This window comes from Malaclemys terrapin, chromosome 11 (genome assembly GCF_027887155.1).
Source record: "Malaclemys terrapin pileata isolate rMalTer1 chromosome 11, rMalTer1.hap1, whole genome shotgun sequence".
Classification (NCBI taxonomy): domain Eukaryota; kingdom Metazoa; phylum Chordata; order Testudines; family Emydidae; genus Malaclemys; species Malaclemys terrapin.
Window position 1 is genome coordinate 19,164,800 of NC_071515.1, and position 26,764 is coordinate 19,191,563.

Below are 26,764 nucleotides of genomic sequence, written 5' to 3' on the forward strand. Positions count from 1 at the left end.
CCCATATATCTCTGGACCCCCACCACCATATTGGCTTTTTGTACCTCTAGATGAGATTGGGGAACCTGGCATCAGTCATTCTTGATCAGCAGATGTGCTTTGCTTTAGCACATGCAGGGAGAATTTCACTGGGGATCGAGGCTGGTTGAAAGAAGGTTCATCAGTAACAAGGTCCATATATCACCATCTTCCACGAGAAGGACAAGCCGCAGAGCTCAAGCAGTGTTTAGTATTAGGTGGAGGTGATGTGCTTCTGGAATTGATCCCAGATGAAGGAAAAGGACGAACTCACTCAAAAGTTTGGGGGGGAGGGATAAGCATTGGCCTGCTAAACCCAAGGTTGTGAGTTCAATCCTTGAAGGGGCCATTTAGGGAACTGGGGCAAAATCAGTACTTGGTCCTGCTAGCCTAGTGAAGGCAGGGGGCTGGACGCGATGACCTTTCAGGGTCCCTTACAGTTCTAGGAGATAGGATATCTCCATTAATTTAAAAAAAAAATTATTAAAAGAGTCCCTAGCACTGTTAGTTCTTTAGCAACTCCCATTCAGCAGAAGCCAGACTGTCCAGCGAGAGACTGGTGGTGGCTGCAGCTCAGGCGTTTGGTTAATAAGCTGAGGGCCTGATTCTCCCAAGTGTCACACTGGTGAGACTCCAATGCAAGCTAGCAGTGAGGAATCAGACACTTGGGGTTTATCCAGAGCTCACCCACACTACCTGAGCCTCTTTGCAAAATCAATACTGGGCTGGAACCCCCCTGGGAACTGAGTCCCAGGACTCCTTCCTTCCAACCAGGGCAGAAATACCACGAGTTTGGCTTCTCTCCCCCCCGCCAGCGCACGGCCTCTCTGTAGGGCAGTCAGTATTCATAACCCAGTGGCAGGGTGTGAGGCTTTTCCTGCCATCTCTTGCTCTTCTCCCTACGGAAGGCAGGATGTTTGCTGAGTTCCAGTCCTCCTACCCTCTGGGTGAAGGCAGTGACACTTCCCTGATGCCCTAGGGAAGGGCGTGTGTGCATGAGAACAAGGAAGCAAGATTTCCCATGGTCAGCTACTGGCTCTGATTTTAATAAACACCCTTTCTGCAAACTCTTCCTTGTTTTCCCTTCTCCTACCTGCTGGGATTTAACAGGTCACTGGGGTGAGGGGTGGGATGTTTTGTTTTTTTTTTTGTTCTGGGACAATCTGAGATTACGGTAGTAAACAAGGACCCACTCTACACTGGTAAACTTGCGGAAGTTTCCCACCGTCACCTGGTGCAGCTCCACCAGGGATAGCAATGGTAAGAGCGCTGGCCAGGCTGTTGACATTTTTTATCACTGTGTCAGCTGACATGGTGGGGTAAGAACCCATCACCACAAGTAGCCGTGCACCCTCAGTGCTGCCCCATAGTGGCTCCGCGTGCCAACAGTGTAGGTGAGGGTGGGAGATTGTCAGAAACCTTATACATGCATCACTGTTCAGCCCCAGAAATGTTCACTTATCTGAGCTGGGTCAGCCACAGGCCTACAGCTGCAAGGGTCTGATGCTGCATGGTCTAGTTTCATTTGTTTTCTGGAGTTTTATTTTCCAGCTCATCTTTCCGAAAAGAAAAAAAAAACCCACAGAACAAGCACATATATTTTCTTGAGATCCCATATCCTGTTAGGAAGAGAAATATCCTGGCTGCACAACACCAGCCTGAAATTTTTGTGGGTGTTTTTTTGTCTTGTTCTTTTCCTGTGTTTACACTCCCACAGTGTCACACTAGTCATCAGACCATGAGGACAAGCTGAAACATCTTCATTTGAGAGCGCTCCGAGAAGGGGGTAGATGTGAACAGAGCCCACACCCACCATAGCACTGTCCTCTCAATACAGTCACAAACGTGCATGACATAAAACACATGCAAGACTCATGTGCACCACAACAAAGGCACACCCACTTTACATATGCTTGACTCACTCCATACAGACACCCCCAGGATCAGAATCGCCAGCATGGCAAATGCCGTAGAACCTCAGCCCCTGCCTCCTCCCCCATCTCTCTGCAAAGCCCACATCCATCCCTGTCAGAGCAGTGTCATTACGAGTCAGGGATAAACACCCCAGCCAAATACAGCAGGATTTCCCATTCTCTCCCTGCTGCCGGCACAGCGCAGGGCACATTTTTGGCACGAAATTAATACTAACAATTACAGGGCGGCAAAACTGCTGCATGACAGAGGTTGGTCTCCTTTAAAGAGATGTGCTTGATTTGTAATAGACGTGGCTCTGTTCTGAGGCAGAAGCCGGGATCCTTGTGGCCTCACACCAAAGGGAGCCTCAGCTCCATTGTTGGCTTTGCCACTGACCAGGCGTGGTGCTGACGGGCTTTCAAAGAGAGTCTCTGATGCTGAGTGCTCCACCTGAGACACTTGGGGCCTGGTTTTTCAGCAGTGCTGAGTACCCACAATGCTGGGTGAAGTCTGTGGGGGCTCAGCACCTCTGACAATGTATTGGCATTAATCTCTCAGCACCACCAATGTCCCGGTCTGTAAAATGGACACGGCATCTTCCTCCTCACAGGGTTGTTCTTAGGCTTAAAAGCCTGATCCCCATTGAGGTGATGGCTGCCGGCTGACACCAGGAACTCTAGAGTTTCTATGGAAGCTGGGGGCTGTACGTGACTCACATCCCTGGGGACCGGGCATGGAGTGGGGACGTAGTGTAACCCACTGGCCAGCGAGTCACACAAAGCCCACTAGAGTCAGTGGCAAGACTCTCATTGTCTTCCATGGGCTTTGGATCAGGGCCTAATTCATCAGTGCTGTAAAGCCACTCAGATCCCAGGACAAAAGGTGCAGTGAAAACACAAATCCTTCATTTTCTATTTCGACTTAGCGGGTCTGATTTACAAACAACAACACAGAAGTACAGGAGCGCTGAGAACAAAAGGCGGGTTTATTAACCGAGGAGCTCGGCACCTTGCCATCATTCCTCCTTGGAAGACATAGGGCTGGATACTCCATTGCCCTGCATCTTGCGTTGTCATTTATCCACGTGCCTCTGGGTGTAAAATGGTACCAAATCAGAGCGGTGGAATTTCACCCCCGCTGCGCATGGACATCAGTGACAGGAGTTACAAGGGTATATACAGTAGTGAACCTGCAAAGCACACAGGTTAATAACTGGCCTGCAGGATCTGGCTCCATGTCAAGCTGTCCATTATTCAGAGGCCTTCCTAATTATATTAATTAAAAATGCAGCATGTCTATCAAGCCAGCCAGCTCAAAGCAGTAACAGATTGGGGGCCCTATTACTCAGCCAAACGCCAGGTCTTCATTGAACAAGAAAATTGTGGCATCACTAGGCTACCATGGATTAATTAAAAAAAAAAAAATCACGCCCCCACAGAAATTTACACAAATCCTTTAGCAAAGCCTACTCTCTGAGTCTGGGATAGAACTAGAGACAAGATCAGTTCTTTTCCCTTGCCAATGTCACCCAGATCTTACTCCAAATCGCAAACCAGAGAGGTTCAAAGATTGGGAGAGTCATGCAGTACACACGGTTGGCCAGCTATTCTCAAAAGAAACTTCTAACTAACTTTAACTGGCCCACTCTCCCCGGTACAAGTATGTTCAAGTTAGACATTATGTTTTTCGACTTTCTAGAAAACCTGTTTTATACAGAAACCTAACTTAATAGAAGTGATGGCATTTGGTCAATTAGGAAACAAAACAATTACAACTAATTTATATCAATCTTTGCAGGCAGCTTTTCTAACAAAAAGGTGACACACTGGATAAACAAATTACCCCAGAGGAATGGGATTTGATCTGGAAAAAAGGACCAGCAACCTCAGTCTGTAGCACAATAAAAGAAAATTTCTTTAAGATACTGTTTAATGGTACCTCACAACTGTCAAGTTGAAAAATATAGAACGATTGAATGGGTATAAACGTTGCAAAAATCGTGTGAAAGATTTTATGCATATATGGTGGCCATGTCCAGTCATTCAAGAGTTTGGGGATACAATTTGTCACCAAACATCACAAATGGTTGGATCTTTATTACCAAATGAGCCGTTGGTAATCATCCTGGGACATCCTAGTGGAAATGGTCACATAAAAGGGAATGAAGAATTCATCTCTCATCGGCCAGTAGCTGCTTGACTTTTGGTGGCCTCCCACTGGAAAAAGAAAAATAGCCCTATCATTGAGGAATGGTTCACAACAGAAATAGAGGAGGTTGTGGTTATGGAAAAATTAACACACCAATTATTACCCAGCAAAACAGATAGAGGACAGATAAATACTTAGATATTTTGGTTACCTTTTATTCAGTACTCACACAAAGTATATTCACCTGCAAGAAAGCCAGCAACCTGTCCAATTTTTTTGATTAACAACATTTGATCAACATACCTGGTCTGTTAAGTATGTGCATACAGAAATTGCAGTCAATTTAATAAAATCACTAGAAACAACTTATTATAGGTGTTGCAATGATGCTTACTCTGTAATATGGTGACACCCTGTTAAGCAGAAAGATCCGCTGACTATACTCCTGTGTAATGTCTCTTTGAACAAAAGCTCACAGTTGTAATGATGCTGTTTTGTTTCTGATATTTACATGGGAAGGATTTGTAAACTTGCTAAAACTTCCTAAATAGTTAAAAAAACGCAGCAGGTGATTGACTCCCTCCCCCCTCATCTCGTGTAATCAAAACAGCTGTGATCTCAGCAATTATGGCTTCATCTTTAGATCTAGCAGTGACCCGCAGAGTGAGAGCGCGCAAGCGCACAGCGATCCAGAAAGAGAGAGAGCACGAAAGTGCACAGCGACCTACAGAACGAGAGAGCGCAAGCTCACAGTGACCCATTCTCTAATATTCTACACCTTAGATACAAAACGGCAGCTGGATTAGCACTGAGCAGGGTCATGGCGATCTGTGCCTCCATTTAAAGGCCTTTATATGCCCTATCCAGGGCAGTAAGGGAACTGTTCAGCTCCCTCCCACCCCCGCTATATAGTAGAGCAGCCTCAGGGTTGCACTGACTATAATAGCCCCACAGGCACTATCTGCCAGGCGAGAGTAGCTGGATTGCACTGCAGTCCATCCTTGCTCTCTTCCTCCTCATCCACACCGCACCTGGCAAGAGAGTCAAGCACAGAGCAGCAGCCCTATGCTACCAGGGGAATGTCCCCAGGCAGGGATGGTGGCAAGATATGTTGCCTGTGAGGCCCATTGACATGACTCAAGCAGTGTCCACGAGCCACCCCACAAGAGAGAATCAGGCCCTGCTTGTGGAGCATGCGTGTCCCTTACCTCCATTCGGTGCTCAGTGGAAGTGCAGGGGTCCGCATAGCATGGGGAAAGTCTGCTTCATCTTTACCTCTTGCTGCTAAACGGCCCCCCGCCATGCGCTGGGTGTGTAATCACACTCATTTACACATCACTCAATACCAAATCAGTGCACTAGGCACCATTTTGCCAGATCCCCAGATGTGCATCTTACATCCCTGAACTGGGTTCATTGTGTCGTGGAGAAAATTGCTGGGACAAGCCAATTAGATTTGGGGCGAACAGGCACAAATATGCAGAGACACGTTTCCCCTTTTATTTTCAAGCCACCTTTTCAAACCTGCCGTTCTTTCATATGCACAGAAAAACACTGACATACCCAGTCTCTTAAAACATGAGTTTGCTGTTTTTAAAATATAGGCTGCAATTTAGAGCAGTGTTTTGTGGGGTATTTTTGTTTTGTTTTGTTTTTGTTTTACCTTGGATTCAAGGATGTGATGCATGAAAAACTCCAATTTCGCAGAACCTCTTAGATTAAATCACACGGCGTAGGTAAGGTTTGGCAGACTGGCAGACAGCTCATACTAATAGGACCAAGAATTCAGAGAAGAATGGGGTAGATTTTAATGTAAGTTTACGTTTCTTCTAATGAATTTTAATGGCAGCTTTCACTGTGTGTCTATGATTCATATGAGAAAATTAAAATCCTACCTTGAAACTTATATGACAATGCAGTTAACATCTTGCAGTTTCTGGCATTATCTCTGAGAACCTTTCAGTCCCATTTCTATGGCGCATTGTTTTCCTCACAAAACATATTTTAAATATAAAACATTGAATGTTCATTGCTTCTTTATAGCATTTTTATTCATTACTTGCTGGAGGCAAAGGGCATGGGTTTTATATAGAATTCTCAATTGAATGTCTTATTTTGCAGTTTTACTCCACTGTACATGTTTCCCAAGATATTATTTTCTTTCAGATGCAGATGTTCTTCTGGAAAAGTGATGCAAGGCAGTTTCCACTTAGAGCCCCTCTGTGCGAGGTTTTCTGCTGCGAGCGCTGCCAGCATTGGCTTTTTGGGTGGATGGCTTGTCAAGTTCCTTTTCAGGCCCATTCAAAAGTTATTTTCCTCTTAAACACTGTGATCACACCATTGTTCCCAGGAGCTGCTTGGGGATATTTAGACAGGTCGGAGATGATGAAGCTTTGACTCACTTTAAATCATACAGACTCACATCTAAGAGAGAAGGATCTTATGAGAGACCAATCAGCCGCTTGGTTCCAATTTGACCCACAACCAGCTGATACAAGTTATATTCAGCATTCTCTCTGTCTACAGTGACTACTCAATGAGAGTCCATGTTGAGTTAGTTACCACCAATCCCCGAGCATGTGTTCTGACTCAGCATAATTATGTGGTGAAGAGAAGCACTTCGTTTCCATAAGAGGAACTATCCCTCCCAGCCAAATTCCTTTATTACCCATTGCTTAGAGCTAGCTGGTAGCTAGCTTGGCTCTGCCACTCCATTCTATACCCCCTCCACCTCTTAAAGTGGCAATGGTTATTTTGTACTTTAAAAAGGTACCTAACCTGAATGGCTCCAGTGGGCACTAGGCAACTTCTGAGGCAAATGCAAAAATTACCTGGGCAGCGACATCAGATTACCTGGGAGCCCCCAGCTTACTTCTTGGCTGCCCACAAGTAATTTGTGTTTGGATAAATCCATTCTGCCACATTTGCCGTCTCTAGCAACGTTCCCCTTCCCCCAGCACAGTCCAAGACATTCTTCCTGCCCCAGAATTCTCTCTTTCGTTATATCACAGCATTGCAAAGGAGCGTAAAGCACATGCAACCTCAACACGAGGCTCTGGAACTGCTGAGTGTTGGATGAGACAGAAAGGTGAGCTCCTGGCCACTTGTAATCATTCATTATATCAACCCTTGCCAAATTCCAGCTTAGATAATTACACTTTGCTTCCTGAAAGTCTCCCAAGTCTCAGCTGAAGTTGTCCTTCGTACATTGAAGCAGGTTATGCAGTGTTGCACCACAATGCTGTCACATTCCACCCTGGAGGTGACTGCATTTCAGTGCTGTGTGAGTAGTCCACACCCACACCCACACCCATTTGGGATCCTCTACACTGAAAGGCTTCACAGAAAATAATGTTATTACTATTAGAATAAAGATCTGTGTTAGGTTTTAGCTGCATGGCTCATTAAAATGGATGGGCCTCACCTAACTAAAACGCCACATAGCTCTTTATGCAAAGGGCAGCAGTGATTGGAGGACAGACACTCGGTTCGACATCCTGGGAGCACAGTTCCCAGGTGAGGAGAGTGCTGCAGTTGGGAAGCCTTGGAAAACAAATAGCCAGGGAAGCAAGAGAACTATTTTGAAATCATGATTACTGAGTTTTCAGCTCTTACCTTGCCTTCTAACTATCTCTAGCGAGCTCTCTGGTTATCATTAGCAAAGGAGGAATTAAGACATCAAAACTTTATCTACTCGTCCAGCTTTAGCGAAAGGTCCCTCTTCTTTGGCAGGATCCCTTTCAAACCTGGTGTCTGCATGGATTAGAATGTAATATGTGCTAAAGCTGACTCAGTGTGGCTTGATGACTGTGTTGGTGTGAAGAGGTTCACTCACCACAGGAGCATCTCTTTGTGCCCAGGTGTGACAAAGCAGCTCTCTCCCGCTGCTGATGGTCACTCTGGTGCTGCGGTGGTCTGTGTCTCTTCCTGAAACTCGGCCCTCTGGCCACCTCACAATTTAGTCAGTCACCTCCAGGATAACAGAAAGCCCAACATGATACAGGCCAATGTCCTCACCAGAGGGTCTTTGGCCCCAAATCCAGGTCCCTGGTCCTCACACCCTTACCTCAGGGCTTTCCAATGTCCTTGTTCCCATCTCCGGACTCATGCCATCTTGCCACGGAGGAAGAGGAACCCAGGCCCTCCCACTATACTGGGTTCAAACCCAGGGACCGTATCATCAGTAGCCAAGGACTGCACACTCCCATTCCTTGCTGCTGTTTCCCTGGGCTCCTTCCTACTAAGCCTTGTCAGTTCCCCTTATTCTGTTCCTCCACAGAACACCTCCCAGGACTCTCGCTCCCTAGCAGTCCAAATTCTGCCCCTCTTTCAGGGCGCACCACCAGGGCCTGCTCCATCTCAGGGGCTGCTTTACACTTTCTCAGCTGTTTGCGAGTTAGGCTAGGATCCCAGGGCTTATTCTCCCCCCGGGCTTCCTTCTCACCACATCTCTATTCCTGGAGGGTGACTGCAGCACCCGTCCTGCTACAGGCCTCTTCTCTTTTAAGGAGCCTGCTCCTGCCCAGCTGGGCTTCAGGATGATTAAGCCTGACACTCTCTCCAGGTGCAGCCAGATAACATAACCGGTCTCTCTGGCCTGTATTAACCCATTCAGGGCCTGTGTAGGGTGTTTACTCCATCCATATGGAGATACATGACAATCTGCATTTACTTGTACTGAATTTTCTTGAGTGTTGCACATGTTTTTAATAAACAACAGTCATGACTTTTGATATACCCCATTTTGTAAGCCTTTCCTATTTTCAGTCCTTCATTTCCCCTGTCTCATTGTCCTCTTTCTCCATTTCCTATGTTTCTTAGAAGCAACACAGAGAACATTATTCATAGAAGTGATACATCTTTAGTGGCTCCCTGGCCTAGTGACTTTCCTCCTAAACACTGAACATCTTTATATTCGGTTTGGAGAATTTCGTTATTACATCTGAACAGATGCCAATGTACTATACAAACTATGGCCCTGATGCTTCCATGTGTGCATAACGTTGAGCATGTAAGTAGTTTGCCATTGACTTTAATAAGACGATTCTCATACTTCAAGTTAAGCACCTGCATCAGAGTTTCAAGGGTTCTGAAATGTATGTAAAGGAAGCACTGCACCCATCGCATTGAAATGCAACCTCAGCTGGGGTTGAATGGGGTAGCTGTTACATAACACACAGCAACACTACGCTTCAGTTGAGAACAGGAAATGATGAATTCTGCTTTGAATTGAAATGGTGGGGGGAATTTAGGTAGGCCAAATGTAGCTGCCGAAACTGGAATTTGGTCATGGCTGTAACAGAGTTGACCATCTCTTATGCGCCCCCTGTCGAGCCCTGCCTGAGTTTCCCCATCTTCTGGGCCCTTAGGAACTCCACACAGACTTTTTTATGGCTGACATCACCCCTGCCTGGGGCTGGTTGAATTACAGGAACAGTTCAAAAGCAAGACTCAAGGTTCCAAAATATAGGCTGTCTCCACATCTGCAAAGTTCATTCTCTGGAGTTTTCTACCACATCCAGAGCTCTTGTTCTGTCCCAGCCTGCTGTTCACGAAGCCACTCCTAGCCCTTCCTAGCTGGAACTCAGATTTCTAGGTCTGGCTTCCAGCCTCAAAACCCTTCCTCCAGTCAAGGGTCTCCTACAGGCACCTCCTGCTTGCTGCAACTCTTCTGCAGCCTCTGCCACAGCTTCCTCTACAAGGCTCAGGTGCCTTCTCTTAAGCCCAACCGAGCAGCAAGTAATCAGTCACAGGTGCGCTGGAGCCTGTCCCCTCTTAAAGGGGTCAGTCAGCAGGTGACAGAAGCTAACATCTCTGTGAAAGGTGCCATGGAATCAGGACCTTGGTTTTACAACTCATCTGGAACATGGAATGTCCAACAGCAGAGCATCACGTACCACAAAGCTGGAGCACTGATTCAAAGCTGGCTCTGAGGGAATCCAACTTAAGTGTAATTAGTCATTGTCACCATTTTCTGCAGCAATGGTGGGTTTTCCTTGAAGTTCTCCCACTGATCCTGACCACGCCAGATCACAACCCAAGATGATGATGCCTTCAGAAATGCAAAGAAGTGAGAGAATCAATATGCAAATAGATGGTAGTTTGTAGTCGTAAAGCCTTTATTTTAATGCAAAATAAAACAGGTAAAATTTATACAGTTATATATAACAAAAAAATGCAAAATCATTTATGGTACCAAAATTTTTTCTCAAATTTGGTGTTGAATCCTCCCCCCCCCACTGATTTCACTATATTTTTTTATTCAACACACACAACCATAGTCAAGTATCATAAAAAAGCGAAGAAATAATAGAAAAGTGACTTAGAAACAAAACATCCTGGTTTATTATATGTTGATAGTAAACGGCGCTCTCCAGACGGTGCGTGTAAGGTTAGAATACTCTCACAAACAACTGCAATCTGCAGGATAGGGCCTCACCCTGGGAGGAGATAAACAACTTCAATTCGGTGGAAAGGATCAGGCCCCAGAAGAGTAATGGGATTTATGCAGAACTCTCTCTGTCTGAAAAGCAAATCTTTGAGGCTGCTTGTGATGATGATGATGTGGAGGAGGTAGCACTTTCACTCTATACAAAAATTAGGCAGCATGTGAAGCTATTTCTAGTTTAGGACGTTTGTGTGAGCTGGTGTTCAGGGCTGCAGGCATTATTTAGGGACAGTGGTTGTTTTTATTCTTGGGTCCCTTCCGTTTTTCACAAAGACATCTTTGCAGGAGTGCCCACAGAGCCTCCTTATAATAGTAGTTATCACAGTGGTAATGGTTCCTCACGGGCCAATGTCAGTGGATCACTAGTGCTCGGTCACTCAGCAAGTCACCCGTTTCTATTTGTGTCTCTAAATCCTTCACTGCCCACCTGCCCCTTTACCAGAATCAGAAACCGATGATGCAACTCAGCCAGCACAGTAGCTTGGGGAGTCACAGCAGCCCTCCTGGCATGCAAGCAGCTTGCTCTTGTTTAATCTTGACTCATGCCACCGTGCAAATGTACCATGTTCCGGCTCCAGCAGCAACCTGGGCGCTCCTGGCAAACCCAGAGCACGGCAGGAAGGTTTTTGCTGGATTGGCACATTTCTGATGAAGGAGTGTGAGGCAACTATGTGTCAAGAGCATTTCAGACACGTAACACTCCAAAACATATGGACATATGGGGAAAAGAGCAACCTGTTACTGAACGGCTCTTTTGGATTTTGCAAGTGGTGTATTTTCAACTGTCAGTTGTAGCACCTCGTGAAATTTGCACGGTACATATTTTCCACAATATGGTGCTAAAATCATACATTTTACATTGCACAGAAGCAGACTATATATACAGTAGTTATATATCATGCTTTGCAAATACTGTACCTCTACAAGATATTAAACCAGCAAATTGCAATTTTCTCCTAGACCGGCACCACAGATTAATGAGATGGTCTGTAATACCTTTTGCTCCTGTCCCCCAGCAAGGTCAGAAGTTTTCTCCTTCATAGCTTCCAGCAGTGTACGATGTGTCCATAGATTATAATAGTCTCCACTACTTTTTGTTAAGTCTCGTCTGTGTAACCTGTTGGGTAAGATTAACAACTTGGAAGGTGCTCGTTTGATCTGTCGGCCCAAACCAAGCGGTGCCAGTGCAGTCAATGTGAGCCTCCACGGGAGGTTTCAGGTTACAGAGAGACAATTGAGCAAGCCCTTCAAAGGCCATAAATAACCCAGAAGCTGTTTTCATCCTGTTTTTATTTGGCCCTGGCTCGTGAAATACTCTAAATGAGTTCTGTAAGCTGTGCTGCGGAGCATTTGAAGGGTTAGTAGATAATGAATGATAAGGCAGTAGCTTATATTCAGAGCTGTTCTTAATTGTGGTCTGGCTTGATCAAGCCACTGTCACAAACATATTAGTTTCTTTACAGCTGGATCAAATGTATCTGGGGCTGTATTTCAAAAGAGGAAAGGAAAGTATTTTAATTTGTTTTCACTTCGCTTTAGGTGGACGTTCATGTCACTAGCAGCTACCCTGTGGCTGCCAAATCTTTATTAACCGAGTATACCACCCAGTACAGAAAGCTTGTTCAAAGAAGTACAAGGCTGTGTGTGGCATGTACCCTACACAGTGTTTACAGTGGAATGGGAATGCAGCTAGTGGTTGGAAGAGCCCTTTGGAATGCAGCTGCGCAAACCTGTGTGAGACTCAGATACACCATGCGCCAGTCTCTAGAGATCAAATGAATCCTTACCAGTCCTGATAAAGGGATATGCACCAGATGAATGGACCCTTCGTGTGATCTATAACTGGGAGGTGACCTGTGCAATGAATCCTGATGCATTTGCTGCATACCAAAGGGCGTCAGCCAGGCCAGGTCCCAGACCTCTCCCTCAGAGGAGAGGGGCCCAAACGAGCTTCTGTTGCTTCCAAAGGCAGAGCTTGAAGAATTACGGACACTCAGAAGCTACTTAAAGTGTGTTCCTAGTTACAGGCTCTGTGGTTCCCTAAGCAATGCTTAGCATGACAAATCATTGAGCAAAGCATCCAAGCATCTGAAGCCCGGTTAGACGGTGCAGCAAATGTCTGTGGAGTTGGGAAGTCGCATGGCTGGGAGGCACATTTCAAACTGCCTCAGAGCATCATTTACCTCCTTAAGGCCAGAGCAGCCCTGAGCTAATGTCTGCAGAGAGCTGGGGGAAAGAAGCTAGGTCCTTCTCCTACCTTCTCCCCCTCCCACCCCACTTGTCCTTCCCCTTCTCTTCTCTTTCTCCATCAACCTCAGCGTCTCTCCTCGCCTAATTGTTTTAAAAAACCTTAATTGTTTAAACCATTCTCCTCATTCCTTTTCTTTTTGCCCCCAACGTTTCTAAAGCAATCTCTCCTCTGTTATCCTCATTCTCTTCTCCATCCCCTGTTGCTTTTAAAAGTCTAACGCCTCCCACCCACCTCCCTTTTCCAGTTGCCGTGCGGAGCATTGCCAGACGAATTGGCATTGTTTGGCACTTCGCACAGTACCAGCACTGCCAGAGCCTGAGCTTCCTTGCCATGATCAGCAGCGGGGCCCTGCATTAACAGGTGACAATTCGAACGGCAGGAGCCATGCATAGTGACAGCAGAAGAATAGGATAGAAGCTTACAACTGCAGGCTCAGAATTCATTAACTGATACGCCAGCAGACACCTTTATGCAAACCTGACTAGAGGGGGGGCAAGTACAGGCTCTGCCCTCCTTGATCCATCTGAATACGTGATGGAGTAACAACTTTAATAGCACTTACTGTACTTCACACCTCGGGCCAGATCCTCAGCAGGTATAAATAGGATTAGCTCCACTGAAGTCAAGGAAGCTACACTCATTGAAAGCTGCTGCGCACCTGACCCCAAGGCCTTACATTTAAGAGCTGTGCACTGCATAATATACGTACAAATGGGAACAGACAGACAGAGACATTTTTCAGATGGTTGCCTCATCCCCTAATGATCCTGTAGGACAGTTCTATGAATACTCTCTAAACTGCCCAAGTACAGCTGAGGAAGTTTAGTTCATTTTAGCCCAACTGTGTTATCTGCAATATGAAAAGAGGATAAGCTTGATGCAGAACTTCCAAAAATGCGGGCTCCCAGATGCATGCTCCAGCAAACAAGCAGAAAGAGGAAGATACAGGCAAGATTAAAAACCAATGACTACGGCATTCTCAAAATATAAAACTGCTGGTCCGAGTGGGAGTGGGACAGCAGGGAAGTCATTGGTAAAGTCACCACTGCACACGGCACTAGATTACACAAGACTCTCTGACCCCAAGAAGAGCAGCACTGCCCTGAACACAGTGTCAGGTCACCAGAAGGCTTCTGTGATATAATACTCCTGTGGTGTGGATCCAAAATGGACTCTGGTGGTATCACGACTGGTCTTGTACAGAGGGCTCGCTGTGTGTGTGTGTGTGTGTGTGTGTGTGTAGCCAGATGTGGTAAATAGCCCTGAGCTGTACTAACAGTTACACTTACTTTTCAGCCATCACTTTCTATTTTTAACTGGTGTTAAAAACACTTGACTGTCTGGCAACGCACGTACCTAAAAGACACAGTCTCTTAATTTGATATGGCCCAAGATTCCTATGAAAACGAACCTATCCTGAGGCAGGTTCAGTAAGAATGATTCCAGTGAAGGGGCCATTCCTACATGCTGTTAAGCTTGCCAGGACCAACTGTAAAAAAAGGGAATGTCAGGAATCCTCCATCCCAGCCCATGTTGACAAAGTCCAGTTTCAGGCTATACAGCTGCAGTCATGGGATTCTTCTGCCTGGAATCCTGATGTCTATATTGGTATTGATCCGGGCTGCTCCCACGCTGTCCTGTTCGGCCCATTTCATTATAAGCTGGCACTCTGTGTGCTTGGGGAGGTGAAGGTGGGACATCCTGACGGAGGGGTCCCTTGTGCTGGGTGGTTAGTTGTTGGCCGGGGTAATACTGGGGATACCGCAATTCTGCTGCCCTCATGTCTTGTGCACGAGAGTAGTTTCCTTTAGAGGGGTGGACAGCAGGCTGCCCTCCTTGGTAGTATGGAAGATCTCGCTCTTTGTATATCACTCGGGGCCCTGTTAAATACTCCATTGGTTCTGCTGGGCCACACCTGGGAAGGAAGAAAATACATCTAGATAAATAAAGCAGTATTCCAAGCCAGCAACACACGGTCGTTAAAATTCTACATTTAATGTGGGACAGGAAATGCCACCTCAGCAGTAACTTGACCTGATGAGTCAAAACAGAACTTGAGAGTAAAAAAAACCCTCCCAGCTACATGATGCAGTATTTCTAATTCACAGGATACTGGGCGCAAGGGTCCTGCGCCCATCACAGCCCACTGACAAAGGAAGAGCTCTGCAGCTCACAAAGCCAGCCTCCTTTGATCCATTTGTCATAATGGAAACAAAGATCCTTCAAACAGTGTGTGTTTGACTGTGTCTTATCTAGCCTGAGGATAAACAGATGAGTTTGGGCTACAGCTTTGCAAATCCCATAAGCCGTATGTGCACAAATAATCACACCTCCCAGCCCTGGCCCACTTTTTTCTTCTAACATGTCAGACTGTAAAACTCTCAAAACACCATAGTTGGAAATCTTGGAACTCCTGGAAGAAACAACAGGGATGTTAGGATACAGTATCTGTGTTTAATGGGCTAGCCGCCAGTGAGGTTTCAAAACCCCCCTGTGAGCTGGAGAGCCTGATGTTAAGTCTGCTCTGTAACTTGTCTGCATCCATAAGGGTTTGGCAAGCTCTGGTGCATGTGAAAAGCAACATGTGAACATGTAATCCCAGAGGATGTGCTATAAAGTCCCCTCTGTACCTTTCAGTGTCTTAAATGCCATGATTTACACTAATGAGGGATTGATATTTCTCCCTAAAATAGTTTAACATGTGATACTTCTAAATGGCAAAAATAATTGTTCTGCATAGATATGTCACTGCAGCATCCACAACAGTTCAGCACAATTAGGAGTTTTACTGTTGTGACTGCAAATGTCCTTATACTTCACTAGGGCAAAACCTCCCATTGAATTTTTTGCCCGAGGACAAGCTGAAGGAACTGCAGGATTTTGACCCAAAGAGAAGACTGAAAATGTAAATTAGACACACCTGCCCTAGGGGCACAGGACTACATTCATCAGCTGTTGTTGAAATACATTTTTGTGGATTTATTAAAAAAAAAATCTCTATTGTAAAAGATATCAGGTGTCCAATTTGCTGATGACTTTCACTTCCTCCACCAAACTCTCTCTTTTGTTCACACAGGGATTTTATAAGCATGCTTCTCATTTCTTAACCGGGGCTCCCCTCCCAGATGCCATCGAAAATTGTTTTGCATGAAGTGAAACACAACATGTGGTTTTCTGCTGCACTCGTTTAAGCCCATGGGGTAAATCACAGACATAGGCAATGAACAAACATTATCTGCCTTGAAATGAACCTACAACACTCCCCCTGGAATCGCTTAGTGCAAATGTTTCCTGTTTAAAATGGAAAGAGAGAAAGGAAGAATTCCAGGCCTTGGACTTTTAGGACCCTACGGTCCCCAGAGACATTTTGCTTTAAAAACAGAACATTATAAAAGACAGGCCCTCCTGTTTTGTTCATGAGACAGTCCAGGCAAAGTGCTGAAGGGGTTCAAACCACCCTCTGAGATACTAAAAGGACTCTTAACCCACATGTGTTCAGACAACTGGTATCTCTACTCTCACACATAGGCCTTGCAACAAAGTCTAACTTCCACAGCAAGCCAAAGGGTTGCGCCGTGTGTTTCTATCAGAGGTGGCCGGAACGATGACAAGACTGGTGGACGAGCCATCCACACCATATCTTGCAACTGGAAGCTTGTGTTTATGTGCAAGAGAAATTAAAAGAGGAAGCAGTTGTGTGTCAAGGAATAAAACAAAGGGAACAAATGTTAGTGTGTCATACTTGGCTTTAGTTTCCTTTTTCAAGACTCGAGAGACGTGCAATGCTTAAAAGGATATTTGTCAAGATAATGGTCATATGTTTTAATGTAATTTTTCTTAGCTGTTATCATTAGACAGAATTTTTGCTAATCGTGTTTTAAAAAAATCAAAATAATGCAAACGTGCTTAGGACAGATGCAAAGTCCAGTGGGAATCTGGGCAGCTTTGAATTGAGCCCTTAATGGAAAGCTGAATTTATGATTTTAAAGTATTTCAAATGTAATTGGTGGAAAACAGATTCTGTTAAAGCTGCAGTTACAGTTGCTCTTGGAACAAGCTGCTGTGATCACCAGTGGCACCTCAACAGACCCTCACTCTTCGGGGTCTGGATGTGGCAAAGGAGCAGCATTACGTGTCCGCACAGCGTGGAGGAGGGGCAGGAGGCTGTAGAGCATAGGCGCTGACTTTCTCTGTTTCTGGGAGGGGGCTCTACCCCCACTCCACCCCTTCCCACAAGCCCCCGCCTCGTTCCACCCTCGCCCCCACTCCTCCTCCCCCCAGTGCCTCCTGCACCCTGCTGAATAGCTGATCAAGGCAGGCAGGAGGCACTCGGAAGGAGGGGTAGGAGCTGATTGGCGGGGCTGCTGGTGGGTGCTCCGGCGCACCCACGGAGTCGGCGCCTATAGGGAATGGCTTCTTTTCAGGAGAGTTGAGTGTGCTGGGGATGTGGAACCCTTTAGAGTAACACTTGGGAAGGAAGAAACCAGGTTCCACTGAAAAAATATTGGGATCAGGTATGATGGCCAATTTTACCCATGCAGAGCGTTCCCTCTCCAGGCCCCTCTTCACCTCTTCTGGGGGTGGAGTACAAATGGCTCAGCTATGCCTATGGGGTCGGGATTGGCAGCTGGAGGATGGTCAGGCTGAGGAAGGAGTGGGTAGAGCCGGGCATGGTTCCACTTCACACAGAGGCTTCGGAAAAGTCAGCGTGTTAATACTTCTGCAGCTTCCGCCACCCTTCGGATACAAAGCCACGAACACTTCAAGGGAGTCTCTGTGGGCAGGGAAGGCTGGGGGAGCCCTGGCAATTCTGCTCCGCTGGCGACCCCTGAGGAGAACGAGCTGAGGGAAACTCAACAAAGGGTCCTTGTGGATGTGTCAGCCCCCCTTGCCCAGCTCACTTCCCCAGGGTATTTCTGAAAGGAGGGGAGGGGATGACCCAGGCCATTGTTCCTATTTATAATAAGCCCTGGATGTTGAAACTGAACTATTCCCTGATGATTCATTCTAGATCATCTCATGATCCCTACCGGCCTTAAGCTCTATGTTTCTATTACTCTCTCCCCTCCCCTGCCTCATGCTTGTTGGTTTATTATGGATGATTTCCTCCCAAATCCAGGCCTGCTGGCATTAGTGATTTTAAAAGGGAGTCAGAGTGTGGTTCGAAGCCCCCAGTCCCCACATCACATTAACCAGCAGCTAAGAATTTGTAAGATGAAGAAAAGGAAAGAATGGCTGGCGCTTGACCAACCCTGAACGTCCCTTTTATTATTTTTTTAAGTGGACAGAAAGTCAGTATTTCTAAGGCAACCTGCAGCATCAGAAATGCCGTCACCAGGAAAAGCTGGACTCACACGAATAAAGGGAGATTTGGGGGCAATTTCTAATAATGGTGATTCCGGAGAGCGAATGCATTGCCACTTTGAAGCACCTCAATTTTCATCTGACCTTATACAGTCTGCTTGTGTATGTTATTACTTTTCTTTAAAAAAAAAAAAACAACCCATAAGCCAAACCAAACACCTTTTCAATTGCAGCCCCTTGGACACGGTGTTCATTTCTGAGTAGAAGCAAAACAACTCTGCATTTTCTCTCGGCAGAGGCCCTAATGAAATTCTTTCCCCCTCCCGCTCTGTTTTTGTTAGCTCCTGGTGGGTTCAGAGTTCAGAAGGCTGGCTCACACCTCCCCAGTGACCCACAGCTTGTGGTCAGACCAACAACTAGAAGTGGAAAATCACTGACCCATGGGACCCATCCAAACCCCACAAATTGGGTCAAGCAGGTCCAGCCACTCCAAAGGGCCTGATTAGGAGCGTGCCCTTTAAGAGGACACGCTGGGCATGAACTGCTCTGACCGTCAGCTGTTTGCTTTCTGGTCAGTTGTTTGACCTAGGGGGCCAGTGGGCTCAATGTCTGGCTGCAGATAGGGAACTTACACAACAGCACAGGAAGGAGCTGATCTTGTAGCTCAGCCTTTTACTGACTGGCTCACTTGTGCCTTTTCCCAGTGCAGGAGTTGGGAGCAGAAGACGCAGGACCAGCTACGTTAACATACTTCTTGTTAAGGAAGTTGTGGAAAGAGAGAAGGCGGGAGCACTGACTTCAAGGAAGGAATCAAAGCCATTAGAGCCGCGTGAAAACTCTCTCCCCAAATAGTGACCTGAGGTAGGTGCCTTCCAAAAGCCTGTGTATTGAATTGTGATGATGGGAAATACCCATCCCCACAGAGGAGGTATGGCACAGATAGAAGTAATGCAAACTTCCCCACACTTCCTGCCAACTTGTTTCCACCTTAACCTACTGGTTCGGAGCTGTGCTGGTTGATCTTCAAGACACTGATCAGTTAGGAACTCTGATCCATTTCTGTAATTAGGAGCCCAAATTGCCCAATATAACCCTTGTTTTAAAGGTGACCTGCAAAGGATGATTAAAATATTATGCTTGTGCCCTTTTTTACTTCTTGCTGATGGATAAAGGCGGCCTGAACATTTTTTCTTTTCCTGCTTGTTTTTACCTTAGAAATATCAAGAATGTCAAGTCTGATATTCCCTGGTTTTGCCACGAAGCTCAGAGAGCTTTCAGGGTTGTTTACAACCTAACTGAAAGGAGCAGACTCTTTAAGGAAGATCTTCCTCTTTCCAATTAGTGATTGACGTTAAATGGGCGTCAATAAAAAATGGATTACAAATTGTTTCTCTTCTCACTTGCTCAACTTCTGCTCTCTTGGGTCTTGTGATGTCCCCATTTCAGTAGTTCTCCAGTTATCAGAAAAAAGAATTTCTCCTACTCTGAGGGGAAGTACTTGTTGAAATACACCCAAAGAAGTCACATACTTTGTAGCTAATGGAAACTCATACTTGGCTGCAGCCTCTTTTGCATCCTCTTCCATGACTGTTTAGTCTATGCAAGACTTAGGCTGGGTCTACACTACCCGCCTGAATCGGCGGGTAGAAATCGACCTCTCGGGGATCGATTTATCGCGTCCCGTTGGGACACGACAATCAATCCCCGAATCGACGCTCTTACTCCACCAGCAGAGGTGGGAGTAAGCGCCGTCGACGGGAAGCCGCAGAGGTCGATTTTGCCGCCGTCCCTACAGCGGGGTAAGTCGGCTGCGATACGTCGAATTCAGCTACGCTATTCGCGTAGCTGAATTTGCGTATCTTAAATCGACCCCCCCCTGTAGTGTAGATGTAGCCTTAGAGAGATCCTGGGTGATGGCATGAGGCAACAAAGGCGGTGATTAGAGGGCCAAAGAGAACAGAGTCCTGTCTGTGTCCTAGGATGTCAGCAAAGCATTCTCTATATATGCATCACAATGGAGTGCTGCCTGTTCTCTGTGATAAGGGCCCTAACTACATTTAAAGAAGAAGATAAAAACCAAGAACAGATCTAGGAATTAAATGAGGCAAACAATCTTACAACAAATATACAAAGTGTTTCTTCTGAGAGCGGATCTTATAAAACTGTTTCTAACTTATATTTTTAAAAATCCTGGCTCAGTGGCTATGTAGTCTCGCTCTCTGATATTTAAAGTCATGGCACCTAATAGAGAAAGAAGTGCTGGTTCTAGGCAGTAGCACCAAAAACGTCAGCAGCTTAATATTCAGGGTGCGATACCTAAAAAGTCAATTGCAGGTTTTTAAAAAAGTCACTGCATGGTTCTGAGTTTCATTAAAGTCTCTCATTTGCAGGCTGGTTACTCCTAAAACAAATTTTCTGTGTCATTTCAAACCAACCTTTATCAATTAAGATCATGTTTTTTGCATTTAAAAAAGCTGAATGAAACCAAATTTTGTATCCTATGACAAGGAGGAAACTGCAGCACAAGGCATTGCTCTGTTGCTGCTGTCAGTGAGAGATGGTTGTACCTCTCAGCAGAAGGCAGATGTCTAGCAATGTCATACTAACCTCAAACACACCCCACACAGATTATTTATGGGCAGAGCTGGTGGAGGTGCTTTCTCCTCCTGTTCTTTTATCAACAATGCACAACTAAAAAATCAGATAATGTAAACTAATACAATCCTAGTGTCTCATGTAGCACATGCCATACAGAGAGAGCTGTTTTTAGTTGGAGGACTGTTGTTTGGAATTCCTTCAGTGTCAGGTTTCCAGTTACCAGACCCCTCATCCCCAGTGAAGGCACGAATGCGGTTGGACAGGATTAGCAGAACACTTTGCAATGTATATTACATAGCTTTGATTTCTATAGGATTTGCGGACCCATAAAAATAACGATCATTTCATGACCTATATTACTGGGGGGGAAATGGAAAAACATCTACTTTTGCTACTTGTGTTTGCTTTGGATTGCAAGGCAGAGAGGTCCCTCACAGTTTGCTGGGAATTCAAGCAGGGATAAATTACAGACACGAAGCAGATACCTAGGGCCTGATCCTCCGTTCACAGCAGTTTTACACTGTTGAAACTCCTCTAACTTCAACAGTTACCCCTGACTGATCCTAGTGTAAGAGCTTGTCTGCACAGTTTTTGTGCTACTATAACAAAAGAGTTAACGTTTTGAATATAGTTTAGAAACCAGTATAAAGTAGTCAATTCCCAAATATGTGTGCAGTTAGACCATATAAGGATGCTCATATTGGTATATAAGGTGCCACAAGTACTCCTGTTCTTCATATTGGTATAGTTCAGGGGTCAGCAACCTTTCAGAAGTGGGGTGCCGAGTCTTCATTTATTCACTCTAATTTAAGGTTTCGCGTGTCAGGGACACATTTTAACGTTTTTAGAAGGTCTCTTTCTATAAGTCTATAATATATAACTAAACTATTGTTGTATGTAAAGTAAATAAAGTTTTTAAAATGTTTAAGAAGCTTCATTTAAAATTAAATTAAAGTGCAGAGCTCCCCAGACCGGTGGCCAGGACCCGGGCAGTGTGAGTGCCACTGAAAATCAGCTTGCATGCCGCCTTCGGCACACGTGCCATAGGTTGCCTACCCCTGGTTATAGCAGGACAAAAATGGTGTGTAGACCAGCCTTAAGTGACTGGAAAATCAGGCCTTTTTCATTTTGAAAGCATATCATGGATAGCCTCTAGCCAATAAAAAGTATTGGAGATGACGAACTCAGCAAATGCTAGTCAGAGATCTTATGAAAACATAGCTTCTGTTTGCAGGACACATTTTAAGGGGTTCAGCAGGTGATGCATGTTTATGGGCACTGGAAGGGAAACTTGATGGCAGAAGAATATGAGGCAGAAAAATAAAGTCTTGGATGGACAATGTGGTATCCTGGGTGGATTAAAAGGACTATTCATCCATAAATAGACTAGCAAAGGATCATACAGAATGGACTGCCATGGTTGTAAACTTTCTGTAATGAAGACGCCACAGAAGCAGCAGCATAGGGGCTCATTTTGAGAGGTGCTGGGCACCTGAACTTATTAGGAATTGAAGATATTTATCAGGTGCTCAGTGCCTCTCAAAACTGGGACCAAATCAGGGAATTTAGCTACTGATGACAACTCTCCACATAGGTCAAAAGAGGTACAGAAAGAATTAAAAAAATGCAATTTAGTAACCTGAAAGAATGTTTTAAACATCTACCATGAGATGACAATAACACATGATGTGAGGCTTTCCTTAGGGAGCTTAATGATTCCTTTTGTACATATGAGCACCACCGTAATGGCAACTGTACTGAGCCTCTTATAGAAAATAGGAATGAACTGTGCTCTAGTCTGGCCAGCATCAGAATTTAGGGAGGGATTTTCACAAAACACTCAGCACTGGCTAAATTCTGCTCCTATTGAAAGTAAGTGTGAAACTCCAATTGATTTCAGTGGAAGGAATTAGGCCAACTTTTGAAAATCCCACCCTCCACGCAAAAGCTACTCCTCCCCCCCCCATGCAAAAAACCCTGCCTACAAATATCAGGAGCCATGATAATTAAGTAATTAGGTTAAAAACCTAAAAAACTCCAAGCACAGTGGTTGGTATTTTATAAGTACCTGATACGGATACAAGACAACTGCTCTGGTAATCTTCCCTAGGTCGCTCCCTCTCATTTTGTTCATATGCTCTCAAGCGTGGAACGTCTCCTCTGGTGGGGTATATGGAATAAAGAATTGCCCGTTGAGCAAGACATTTCTATTCTGTGATCTTTTCAAGCTTACAGGGGTCTTAAATAGATCGGTAACTTAAGTGGTGAGTCGTTACCACATATGTCATTTCGAATGTTACTCATTATTCGACACTGCATAATGCCTTGTGAGTCATTAACCTCTTAGCATAAGCAACCCGGTCTCAATACTAGGCAGTCGTGTCTCTTGCACTGGGAACCTCCACGTGCTATCATGCGAAAGGCCTGGATTAGATTTTCAGGTCCCCTTGGCCTTTTGTTTCCTAGATCAGCATGCGCTGAAAGCTCACTATAGAGACGAAAGCCTTTTGTAAGACTGTCTTGCATCACACTGCAATAACTTCTCTGACCAATCAAGGGAGTTATGCACTAATGGGAATCCTACCCAACTTGTCTTGACTATTGTAACACGGGGGTCTTATGACCTGTGGGCAGGTGTGAACCAAGGGAAGATTTTGTGTCTGGGGAGGGCTGGGGGGGAGGCGGAGGGGGAATCAAGTTACATTCTGAGTGTAGAAAAATCCATTTTTATATGAGGAATCTTGTATTTTCAACAAATGAAGCCTGTGTAAGAGGGTTATTTTCAGTAATATCAGCTCAATACACTAAAAGTCACTCAATATTTAGAAGAAAAAAAAATCAGGCTCACACATCTGAACCCGGCAAAAGAAAAGTAAGTTCAGGATCCCGCTGAATACTACATTTAGATTTAGACTCATACCCAAGGATGACAAATACTGAACAGGTGCAACACTGCCACTACTGTGAGCCAGGTTACACCCAAGTCTCTCTAGCTGATGTTATTTGTATTACATGAGCTCCTAGAGGCTTCCAATTAAAACTGGGACCCCATTGTACTAGGCACTGTAAGACAGTGACTGCCCCCAAAAGATTACTATCTAGCTAGACAAATCAGACAAAGGGTAACGGGGAAAGAGAAGCAGAGAGGGGGTAAAGTAACTTGACCAAGGTCGCCCAGCAAGTCAGTGGAAGAACCAAGACTAGAACACAGATTACGCCAGTGTCCTACCCAGTACTGCTACTTTTCTGGGTGCTTCCGAGTGGAAATTAAAGGTCCCACGGTGTTCTAAGAAACCTAATCCCAGTGCCCCATCCAAAATTTCTTCTCTTAAAAAAAGCTCACAGGTTGTGTGTAATGTCCAGGCCACATGAAAGCTATTGCTGAACATATAATAGTTCCTCCTTTTGCCTGTACACTCGCTGAACTACAGTATCCAACTCATTTTGCACAGCGCTTTGAAAGACACTAAAACCAAATTCCATTCCATTCGTCACATGAAATGAATTTAAAGCACAGTGATTATTCAGCTGTGTTGTTAAAATGATTTTCAACAAATAATAGAAGTCATTAAAAGAGTCTTTCGAAGTAATAACAACCCAAGCTGAGGTTTTCACTATTCAGCCACTGGGATCTGAACATACTGTCTGATCTTCAGCAGGCTAGTAAAAACCTGTAAGAATGGGTTATTAATGTTATTACCAAGCTTTTATTTTTTAAAAAAAATCATTCTTCATCTAAATTAAAGTATTCCTAGCAGTTTTCCCCCCATTGCCATGATGGAGTACGGCTGTCAGCTCTACCTCCCAGGGTACAAACTGGGTGGTAAAATCATGCTTCAATACATAAAGGAGATATACAGTTGGAATTAATGGTAGCTGGTTATTTTCCTCTTCATTTCTTTTTGTTTCTGGATTCAGTTAAACTCACTGAGACGTCCTGTTTTGTTTTTTCTTCCTTGCAGTAAAACCAAAGCTAAAAGTCCTAAGGAAGCTGACAGTTGCTTTTGCATAAAAGCTTTTGTCGTCTTTCTTTAGATGCTATTTCAACCTGCATTGTCTCCAAGCCTCTGATTTAGTGATTTGTTCCTAAACAACTCAAAGAAACTGTAAATTCATTCTTTATTCCCTATTTGTATTTTGTTTGAATCTAGACATTTACTTCTACACACATTTACATATGCTGGTAGACCGGGGTTCTCAATCTTCCTTGCGCCCTGACCCCCTTCTGACAACAAAAATTTCTACACAACCACAGAAGGGAGGACCAAAGCTTGAACCCACCCAAGCCCCACCACCCTGAGTGGGGTGGCCAAATCTGAAGCCCAAGGGCTTCAGCTCCAGGCAGGGAGCCTGTAACCTGAAGCCCTAGGGCAGGGGTCGGCAACCTGTGGCACGTGGGCTGATTTTTAGTGGCACGCTGCTGCCAGCCGGGGTCCCGGCCGCCGGCCCTCCTCAGCCCGCTGCCGACCTGGATTATGGAACCTCAGACCAGTAGCAGGATGAGCTGCTCAGCCCGCTGCTGGTCTGGGGTTCCGGCCGCCAGCCCATTGCCCACCGGGGTCCCAGTGGCCGGCCCCGCTCAGCCCGCTGCCGGCCTGGATGGACACTGGCTGGCAGGGGCAGAAGGAGCCCCAGACCGGCAACGGGCTGAGCGGCTCAGCCCGCGGCCAGTCTGGGGTTCCATCTGCTGTCTGCGCTGCCGGTCTGGAACGCGAAACATTTTACTAGCATGCAAAACCATAAATTAATGAAGACTTGGCACACCACTTCTCAAAGGTTGCCAACCCCTGCCCTAGGGCTTCAACCCTGGGCAGTGCGGCTCAGGCGTCAGCTTCAGCCCCGGACCCCAGCAAGTCTAACACGAGCCCTGGTGACCCCATTATACCAGGGTAGCAACTTTGGGGTCCTGACCCACAGTTTGAGAACTGCTGGTGTAGGCTATAGATTTCTCAACATACTGCGCTCCATTAATACTCCACTAACCACCCCCTCTTCAGCTAGTCAGGAAACATCAGCTGCAATAATTTATATAATATAAATCTAAAGGTTTATAATAGGATAAGTGACTGAACATATAATTTTACAGCTGCAGTTAAGGCACTTACAAAGTGTGTAAATCTCCATATTTGTGAAGGCAAATCAGGTAATTATACCTGACAACTACTCAATTTGCAGCCACAAGCAAGGTTACAAATGTTGTGGGGCTCCTCAAGTTTGGCCCTAAATAACAGGGGTCAAATCCTGGAACCCGTGCACACTTGTGAGCTGGTAATCTCCCAGGCCGAGAGGACAGGAATCCTGCATGGTGCATAGGAATACTACACGGTGCATAGAGTAGCTGTAGCGTTGCCTAGAGGTTACTACAACAACATTATAGCTGCAATAACCCTTGGAGCTGGGGTACATTTGAGCTGTGTTTATGCTGGTTTATTCTTAAAATCTCCCACTGTTACACTAGCGTAAGTGCAGCTGCATCTGGGGAACAACTGTAGATTGGACATACTCTAGCTAAAGGTTTGACATTGCCTACAGAATTACCTTTTTTTATATTGCTGCCCATCACCGTAGTATCTTAGCATCTTCCATGTAAAGTCAATAGCAAAGTCTGCAGTGGACTTCAGGGAGTCTCTGCCATTTGTCCCCTTTCTGGCTCAAAACTGAGCAGGGCGTGGGGTTTTTACCACCATTTTGCCTAATTCAGATCAGACCAGGTGAAGCCCTCTTTTTACACTAGAGACAGTGCAGTACACAAGATGATTTAAAGAAAAATGACAGTGTAAACACCACCACCTTCTGTGGAAGGGAAATAGTCAATAGATCTGCCTAGTCATGGATCCAAGCTCTTCCACATCTCAACCCTTCCCCATGCCTCTAGGGAAACAGGAAACCTCCACAGAACAGAGTTCTGAAGATCACTGAGGATGTAGAGTACTTAAGCAGTCTCCCCAGTCCAGCCCCATTCCTTTCCACAGCATAACTGCAGTTGAGGAAGAGCCAAGATATGGCCGCAGGTATTGTAAAAAGTTAGCTAAAAGTAAATGTGTAATACTGGCAGGATTCAGAACTAGAAGGCTGTAATCCTG

General features: G+C 45.4%; 1 protein-coding gene across 1 annotated transcript in view; it reads right to left on the bottom strand.

Moving 5' to 3' along the window:
- Positions 1-10,178: 10,178 nt before the first annotated feature.
- PARD3B (par-3 family cell polarity regulator beta) overlaps positions 10,179-26,764 on the bottom strand; it is a 658,517-nt gene continuing 641,931 nt past the window's right edge. Inside the window, exon 23 of the mRNA XM_054043471.1 lies at positions 10,179-14,694. Within this exon, the coding sequence (XP_053899446.1) occupies positions 14,334-14,694 (361 nt within the window). The 3' untranslated portion in view covers positions 10,179-14,333. The remainder of the gene's footprint in view (positions 14,695-26,764) is intronic.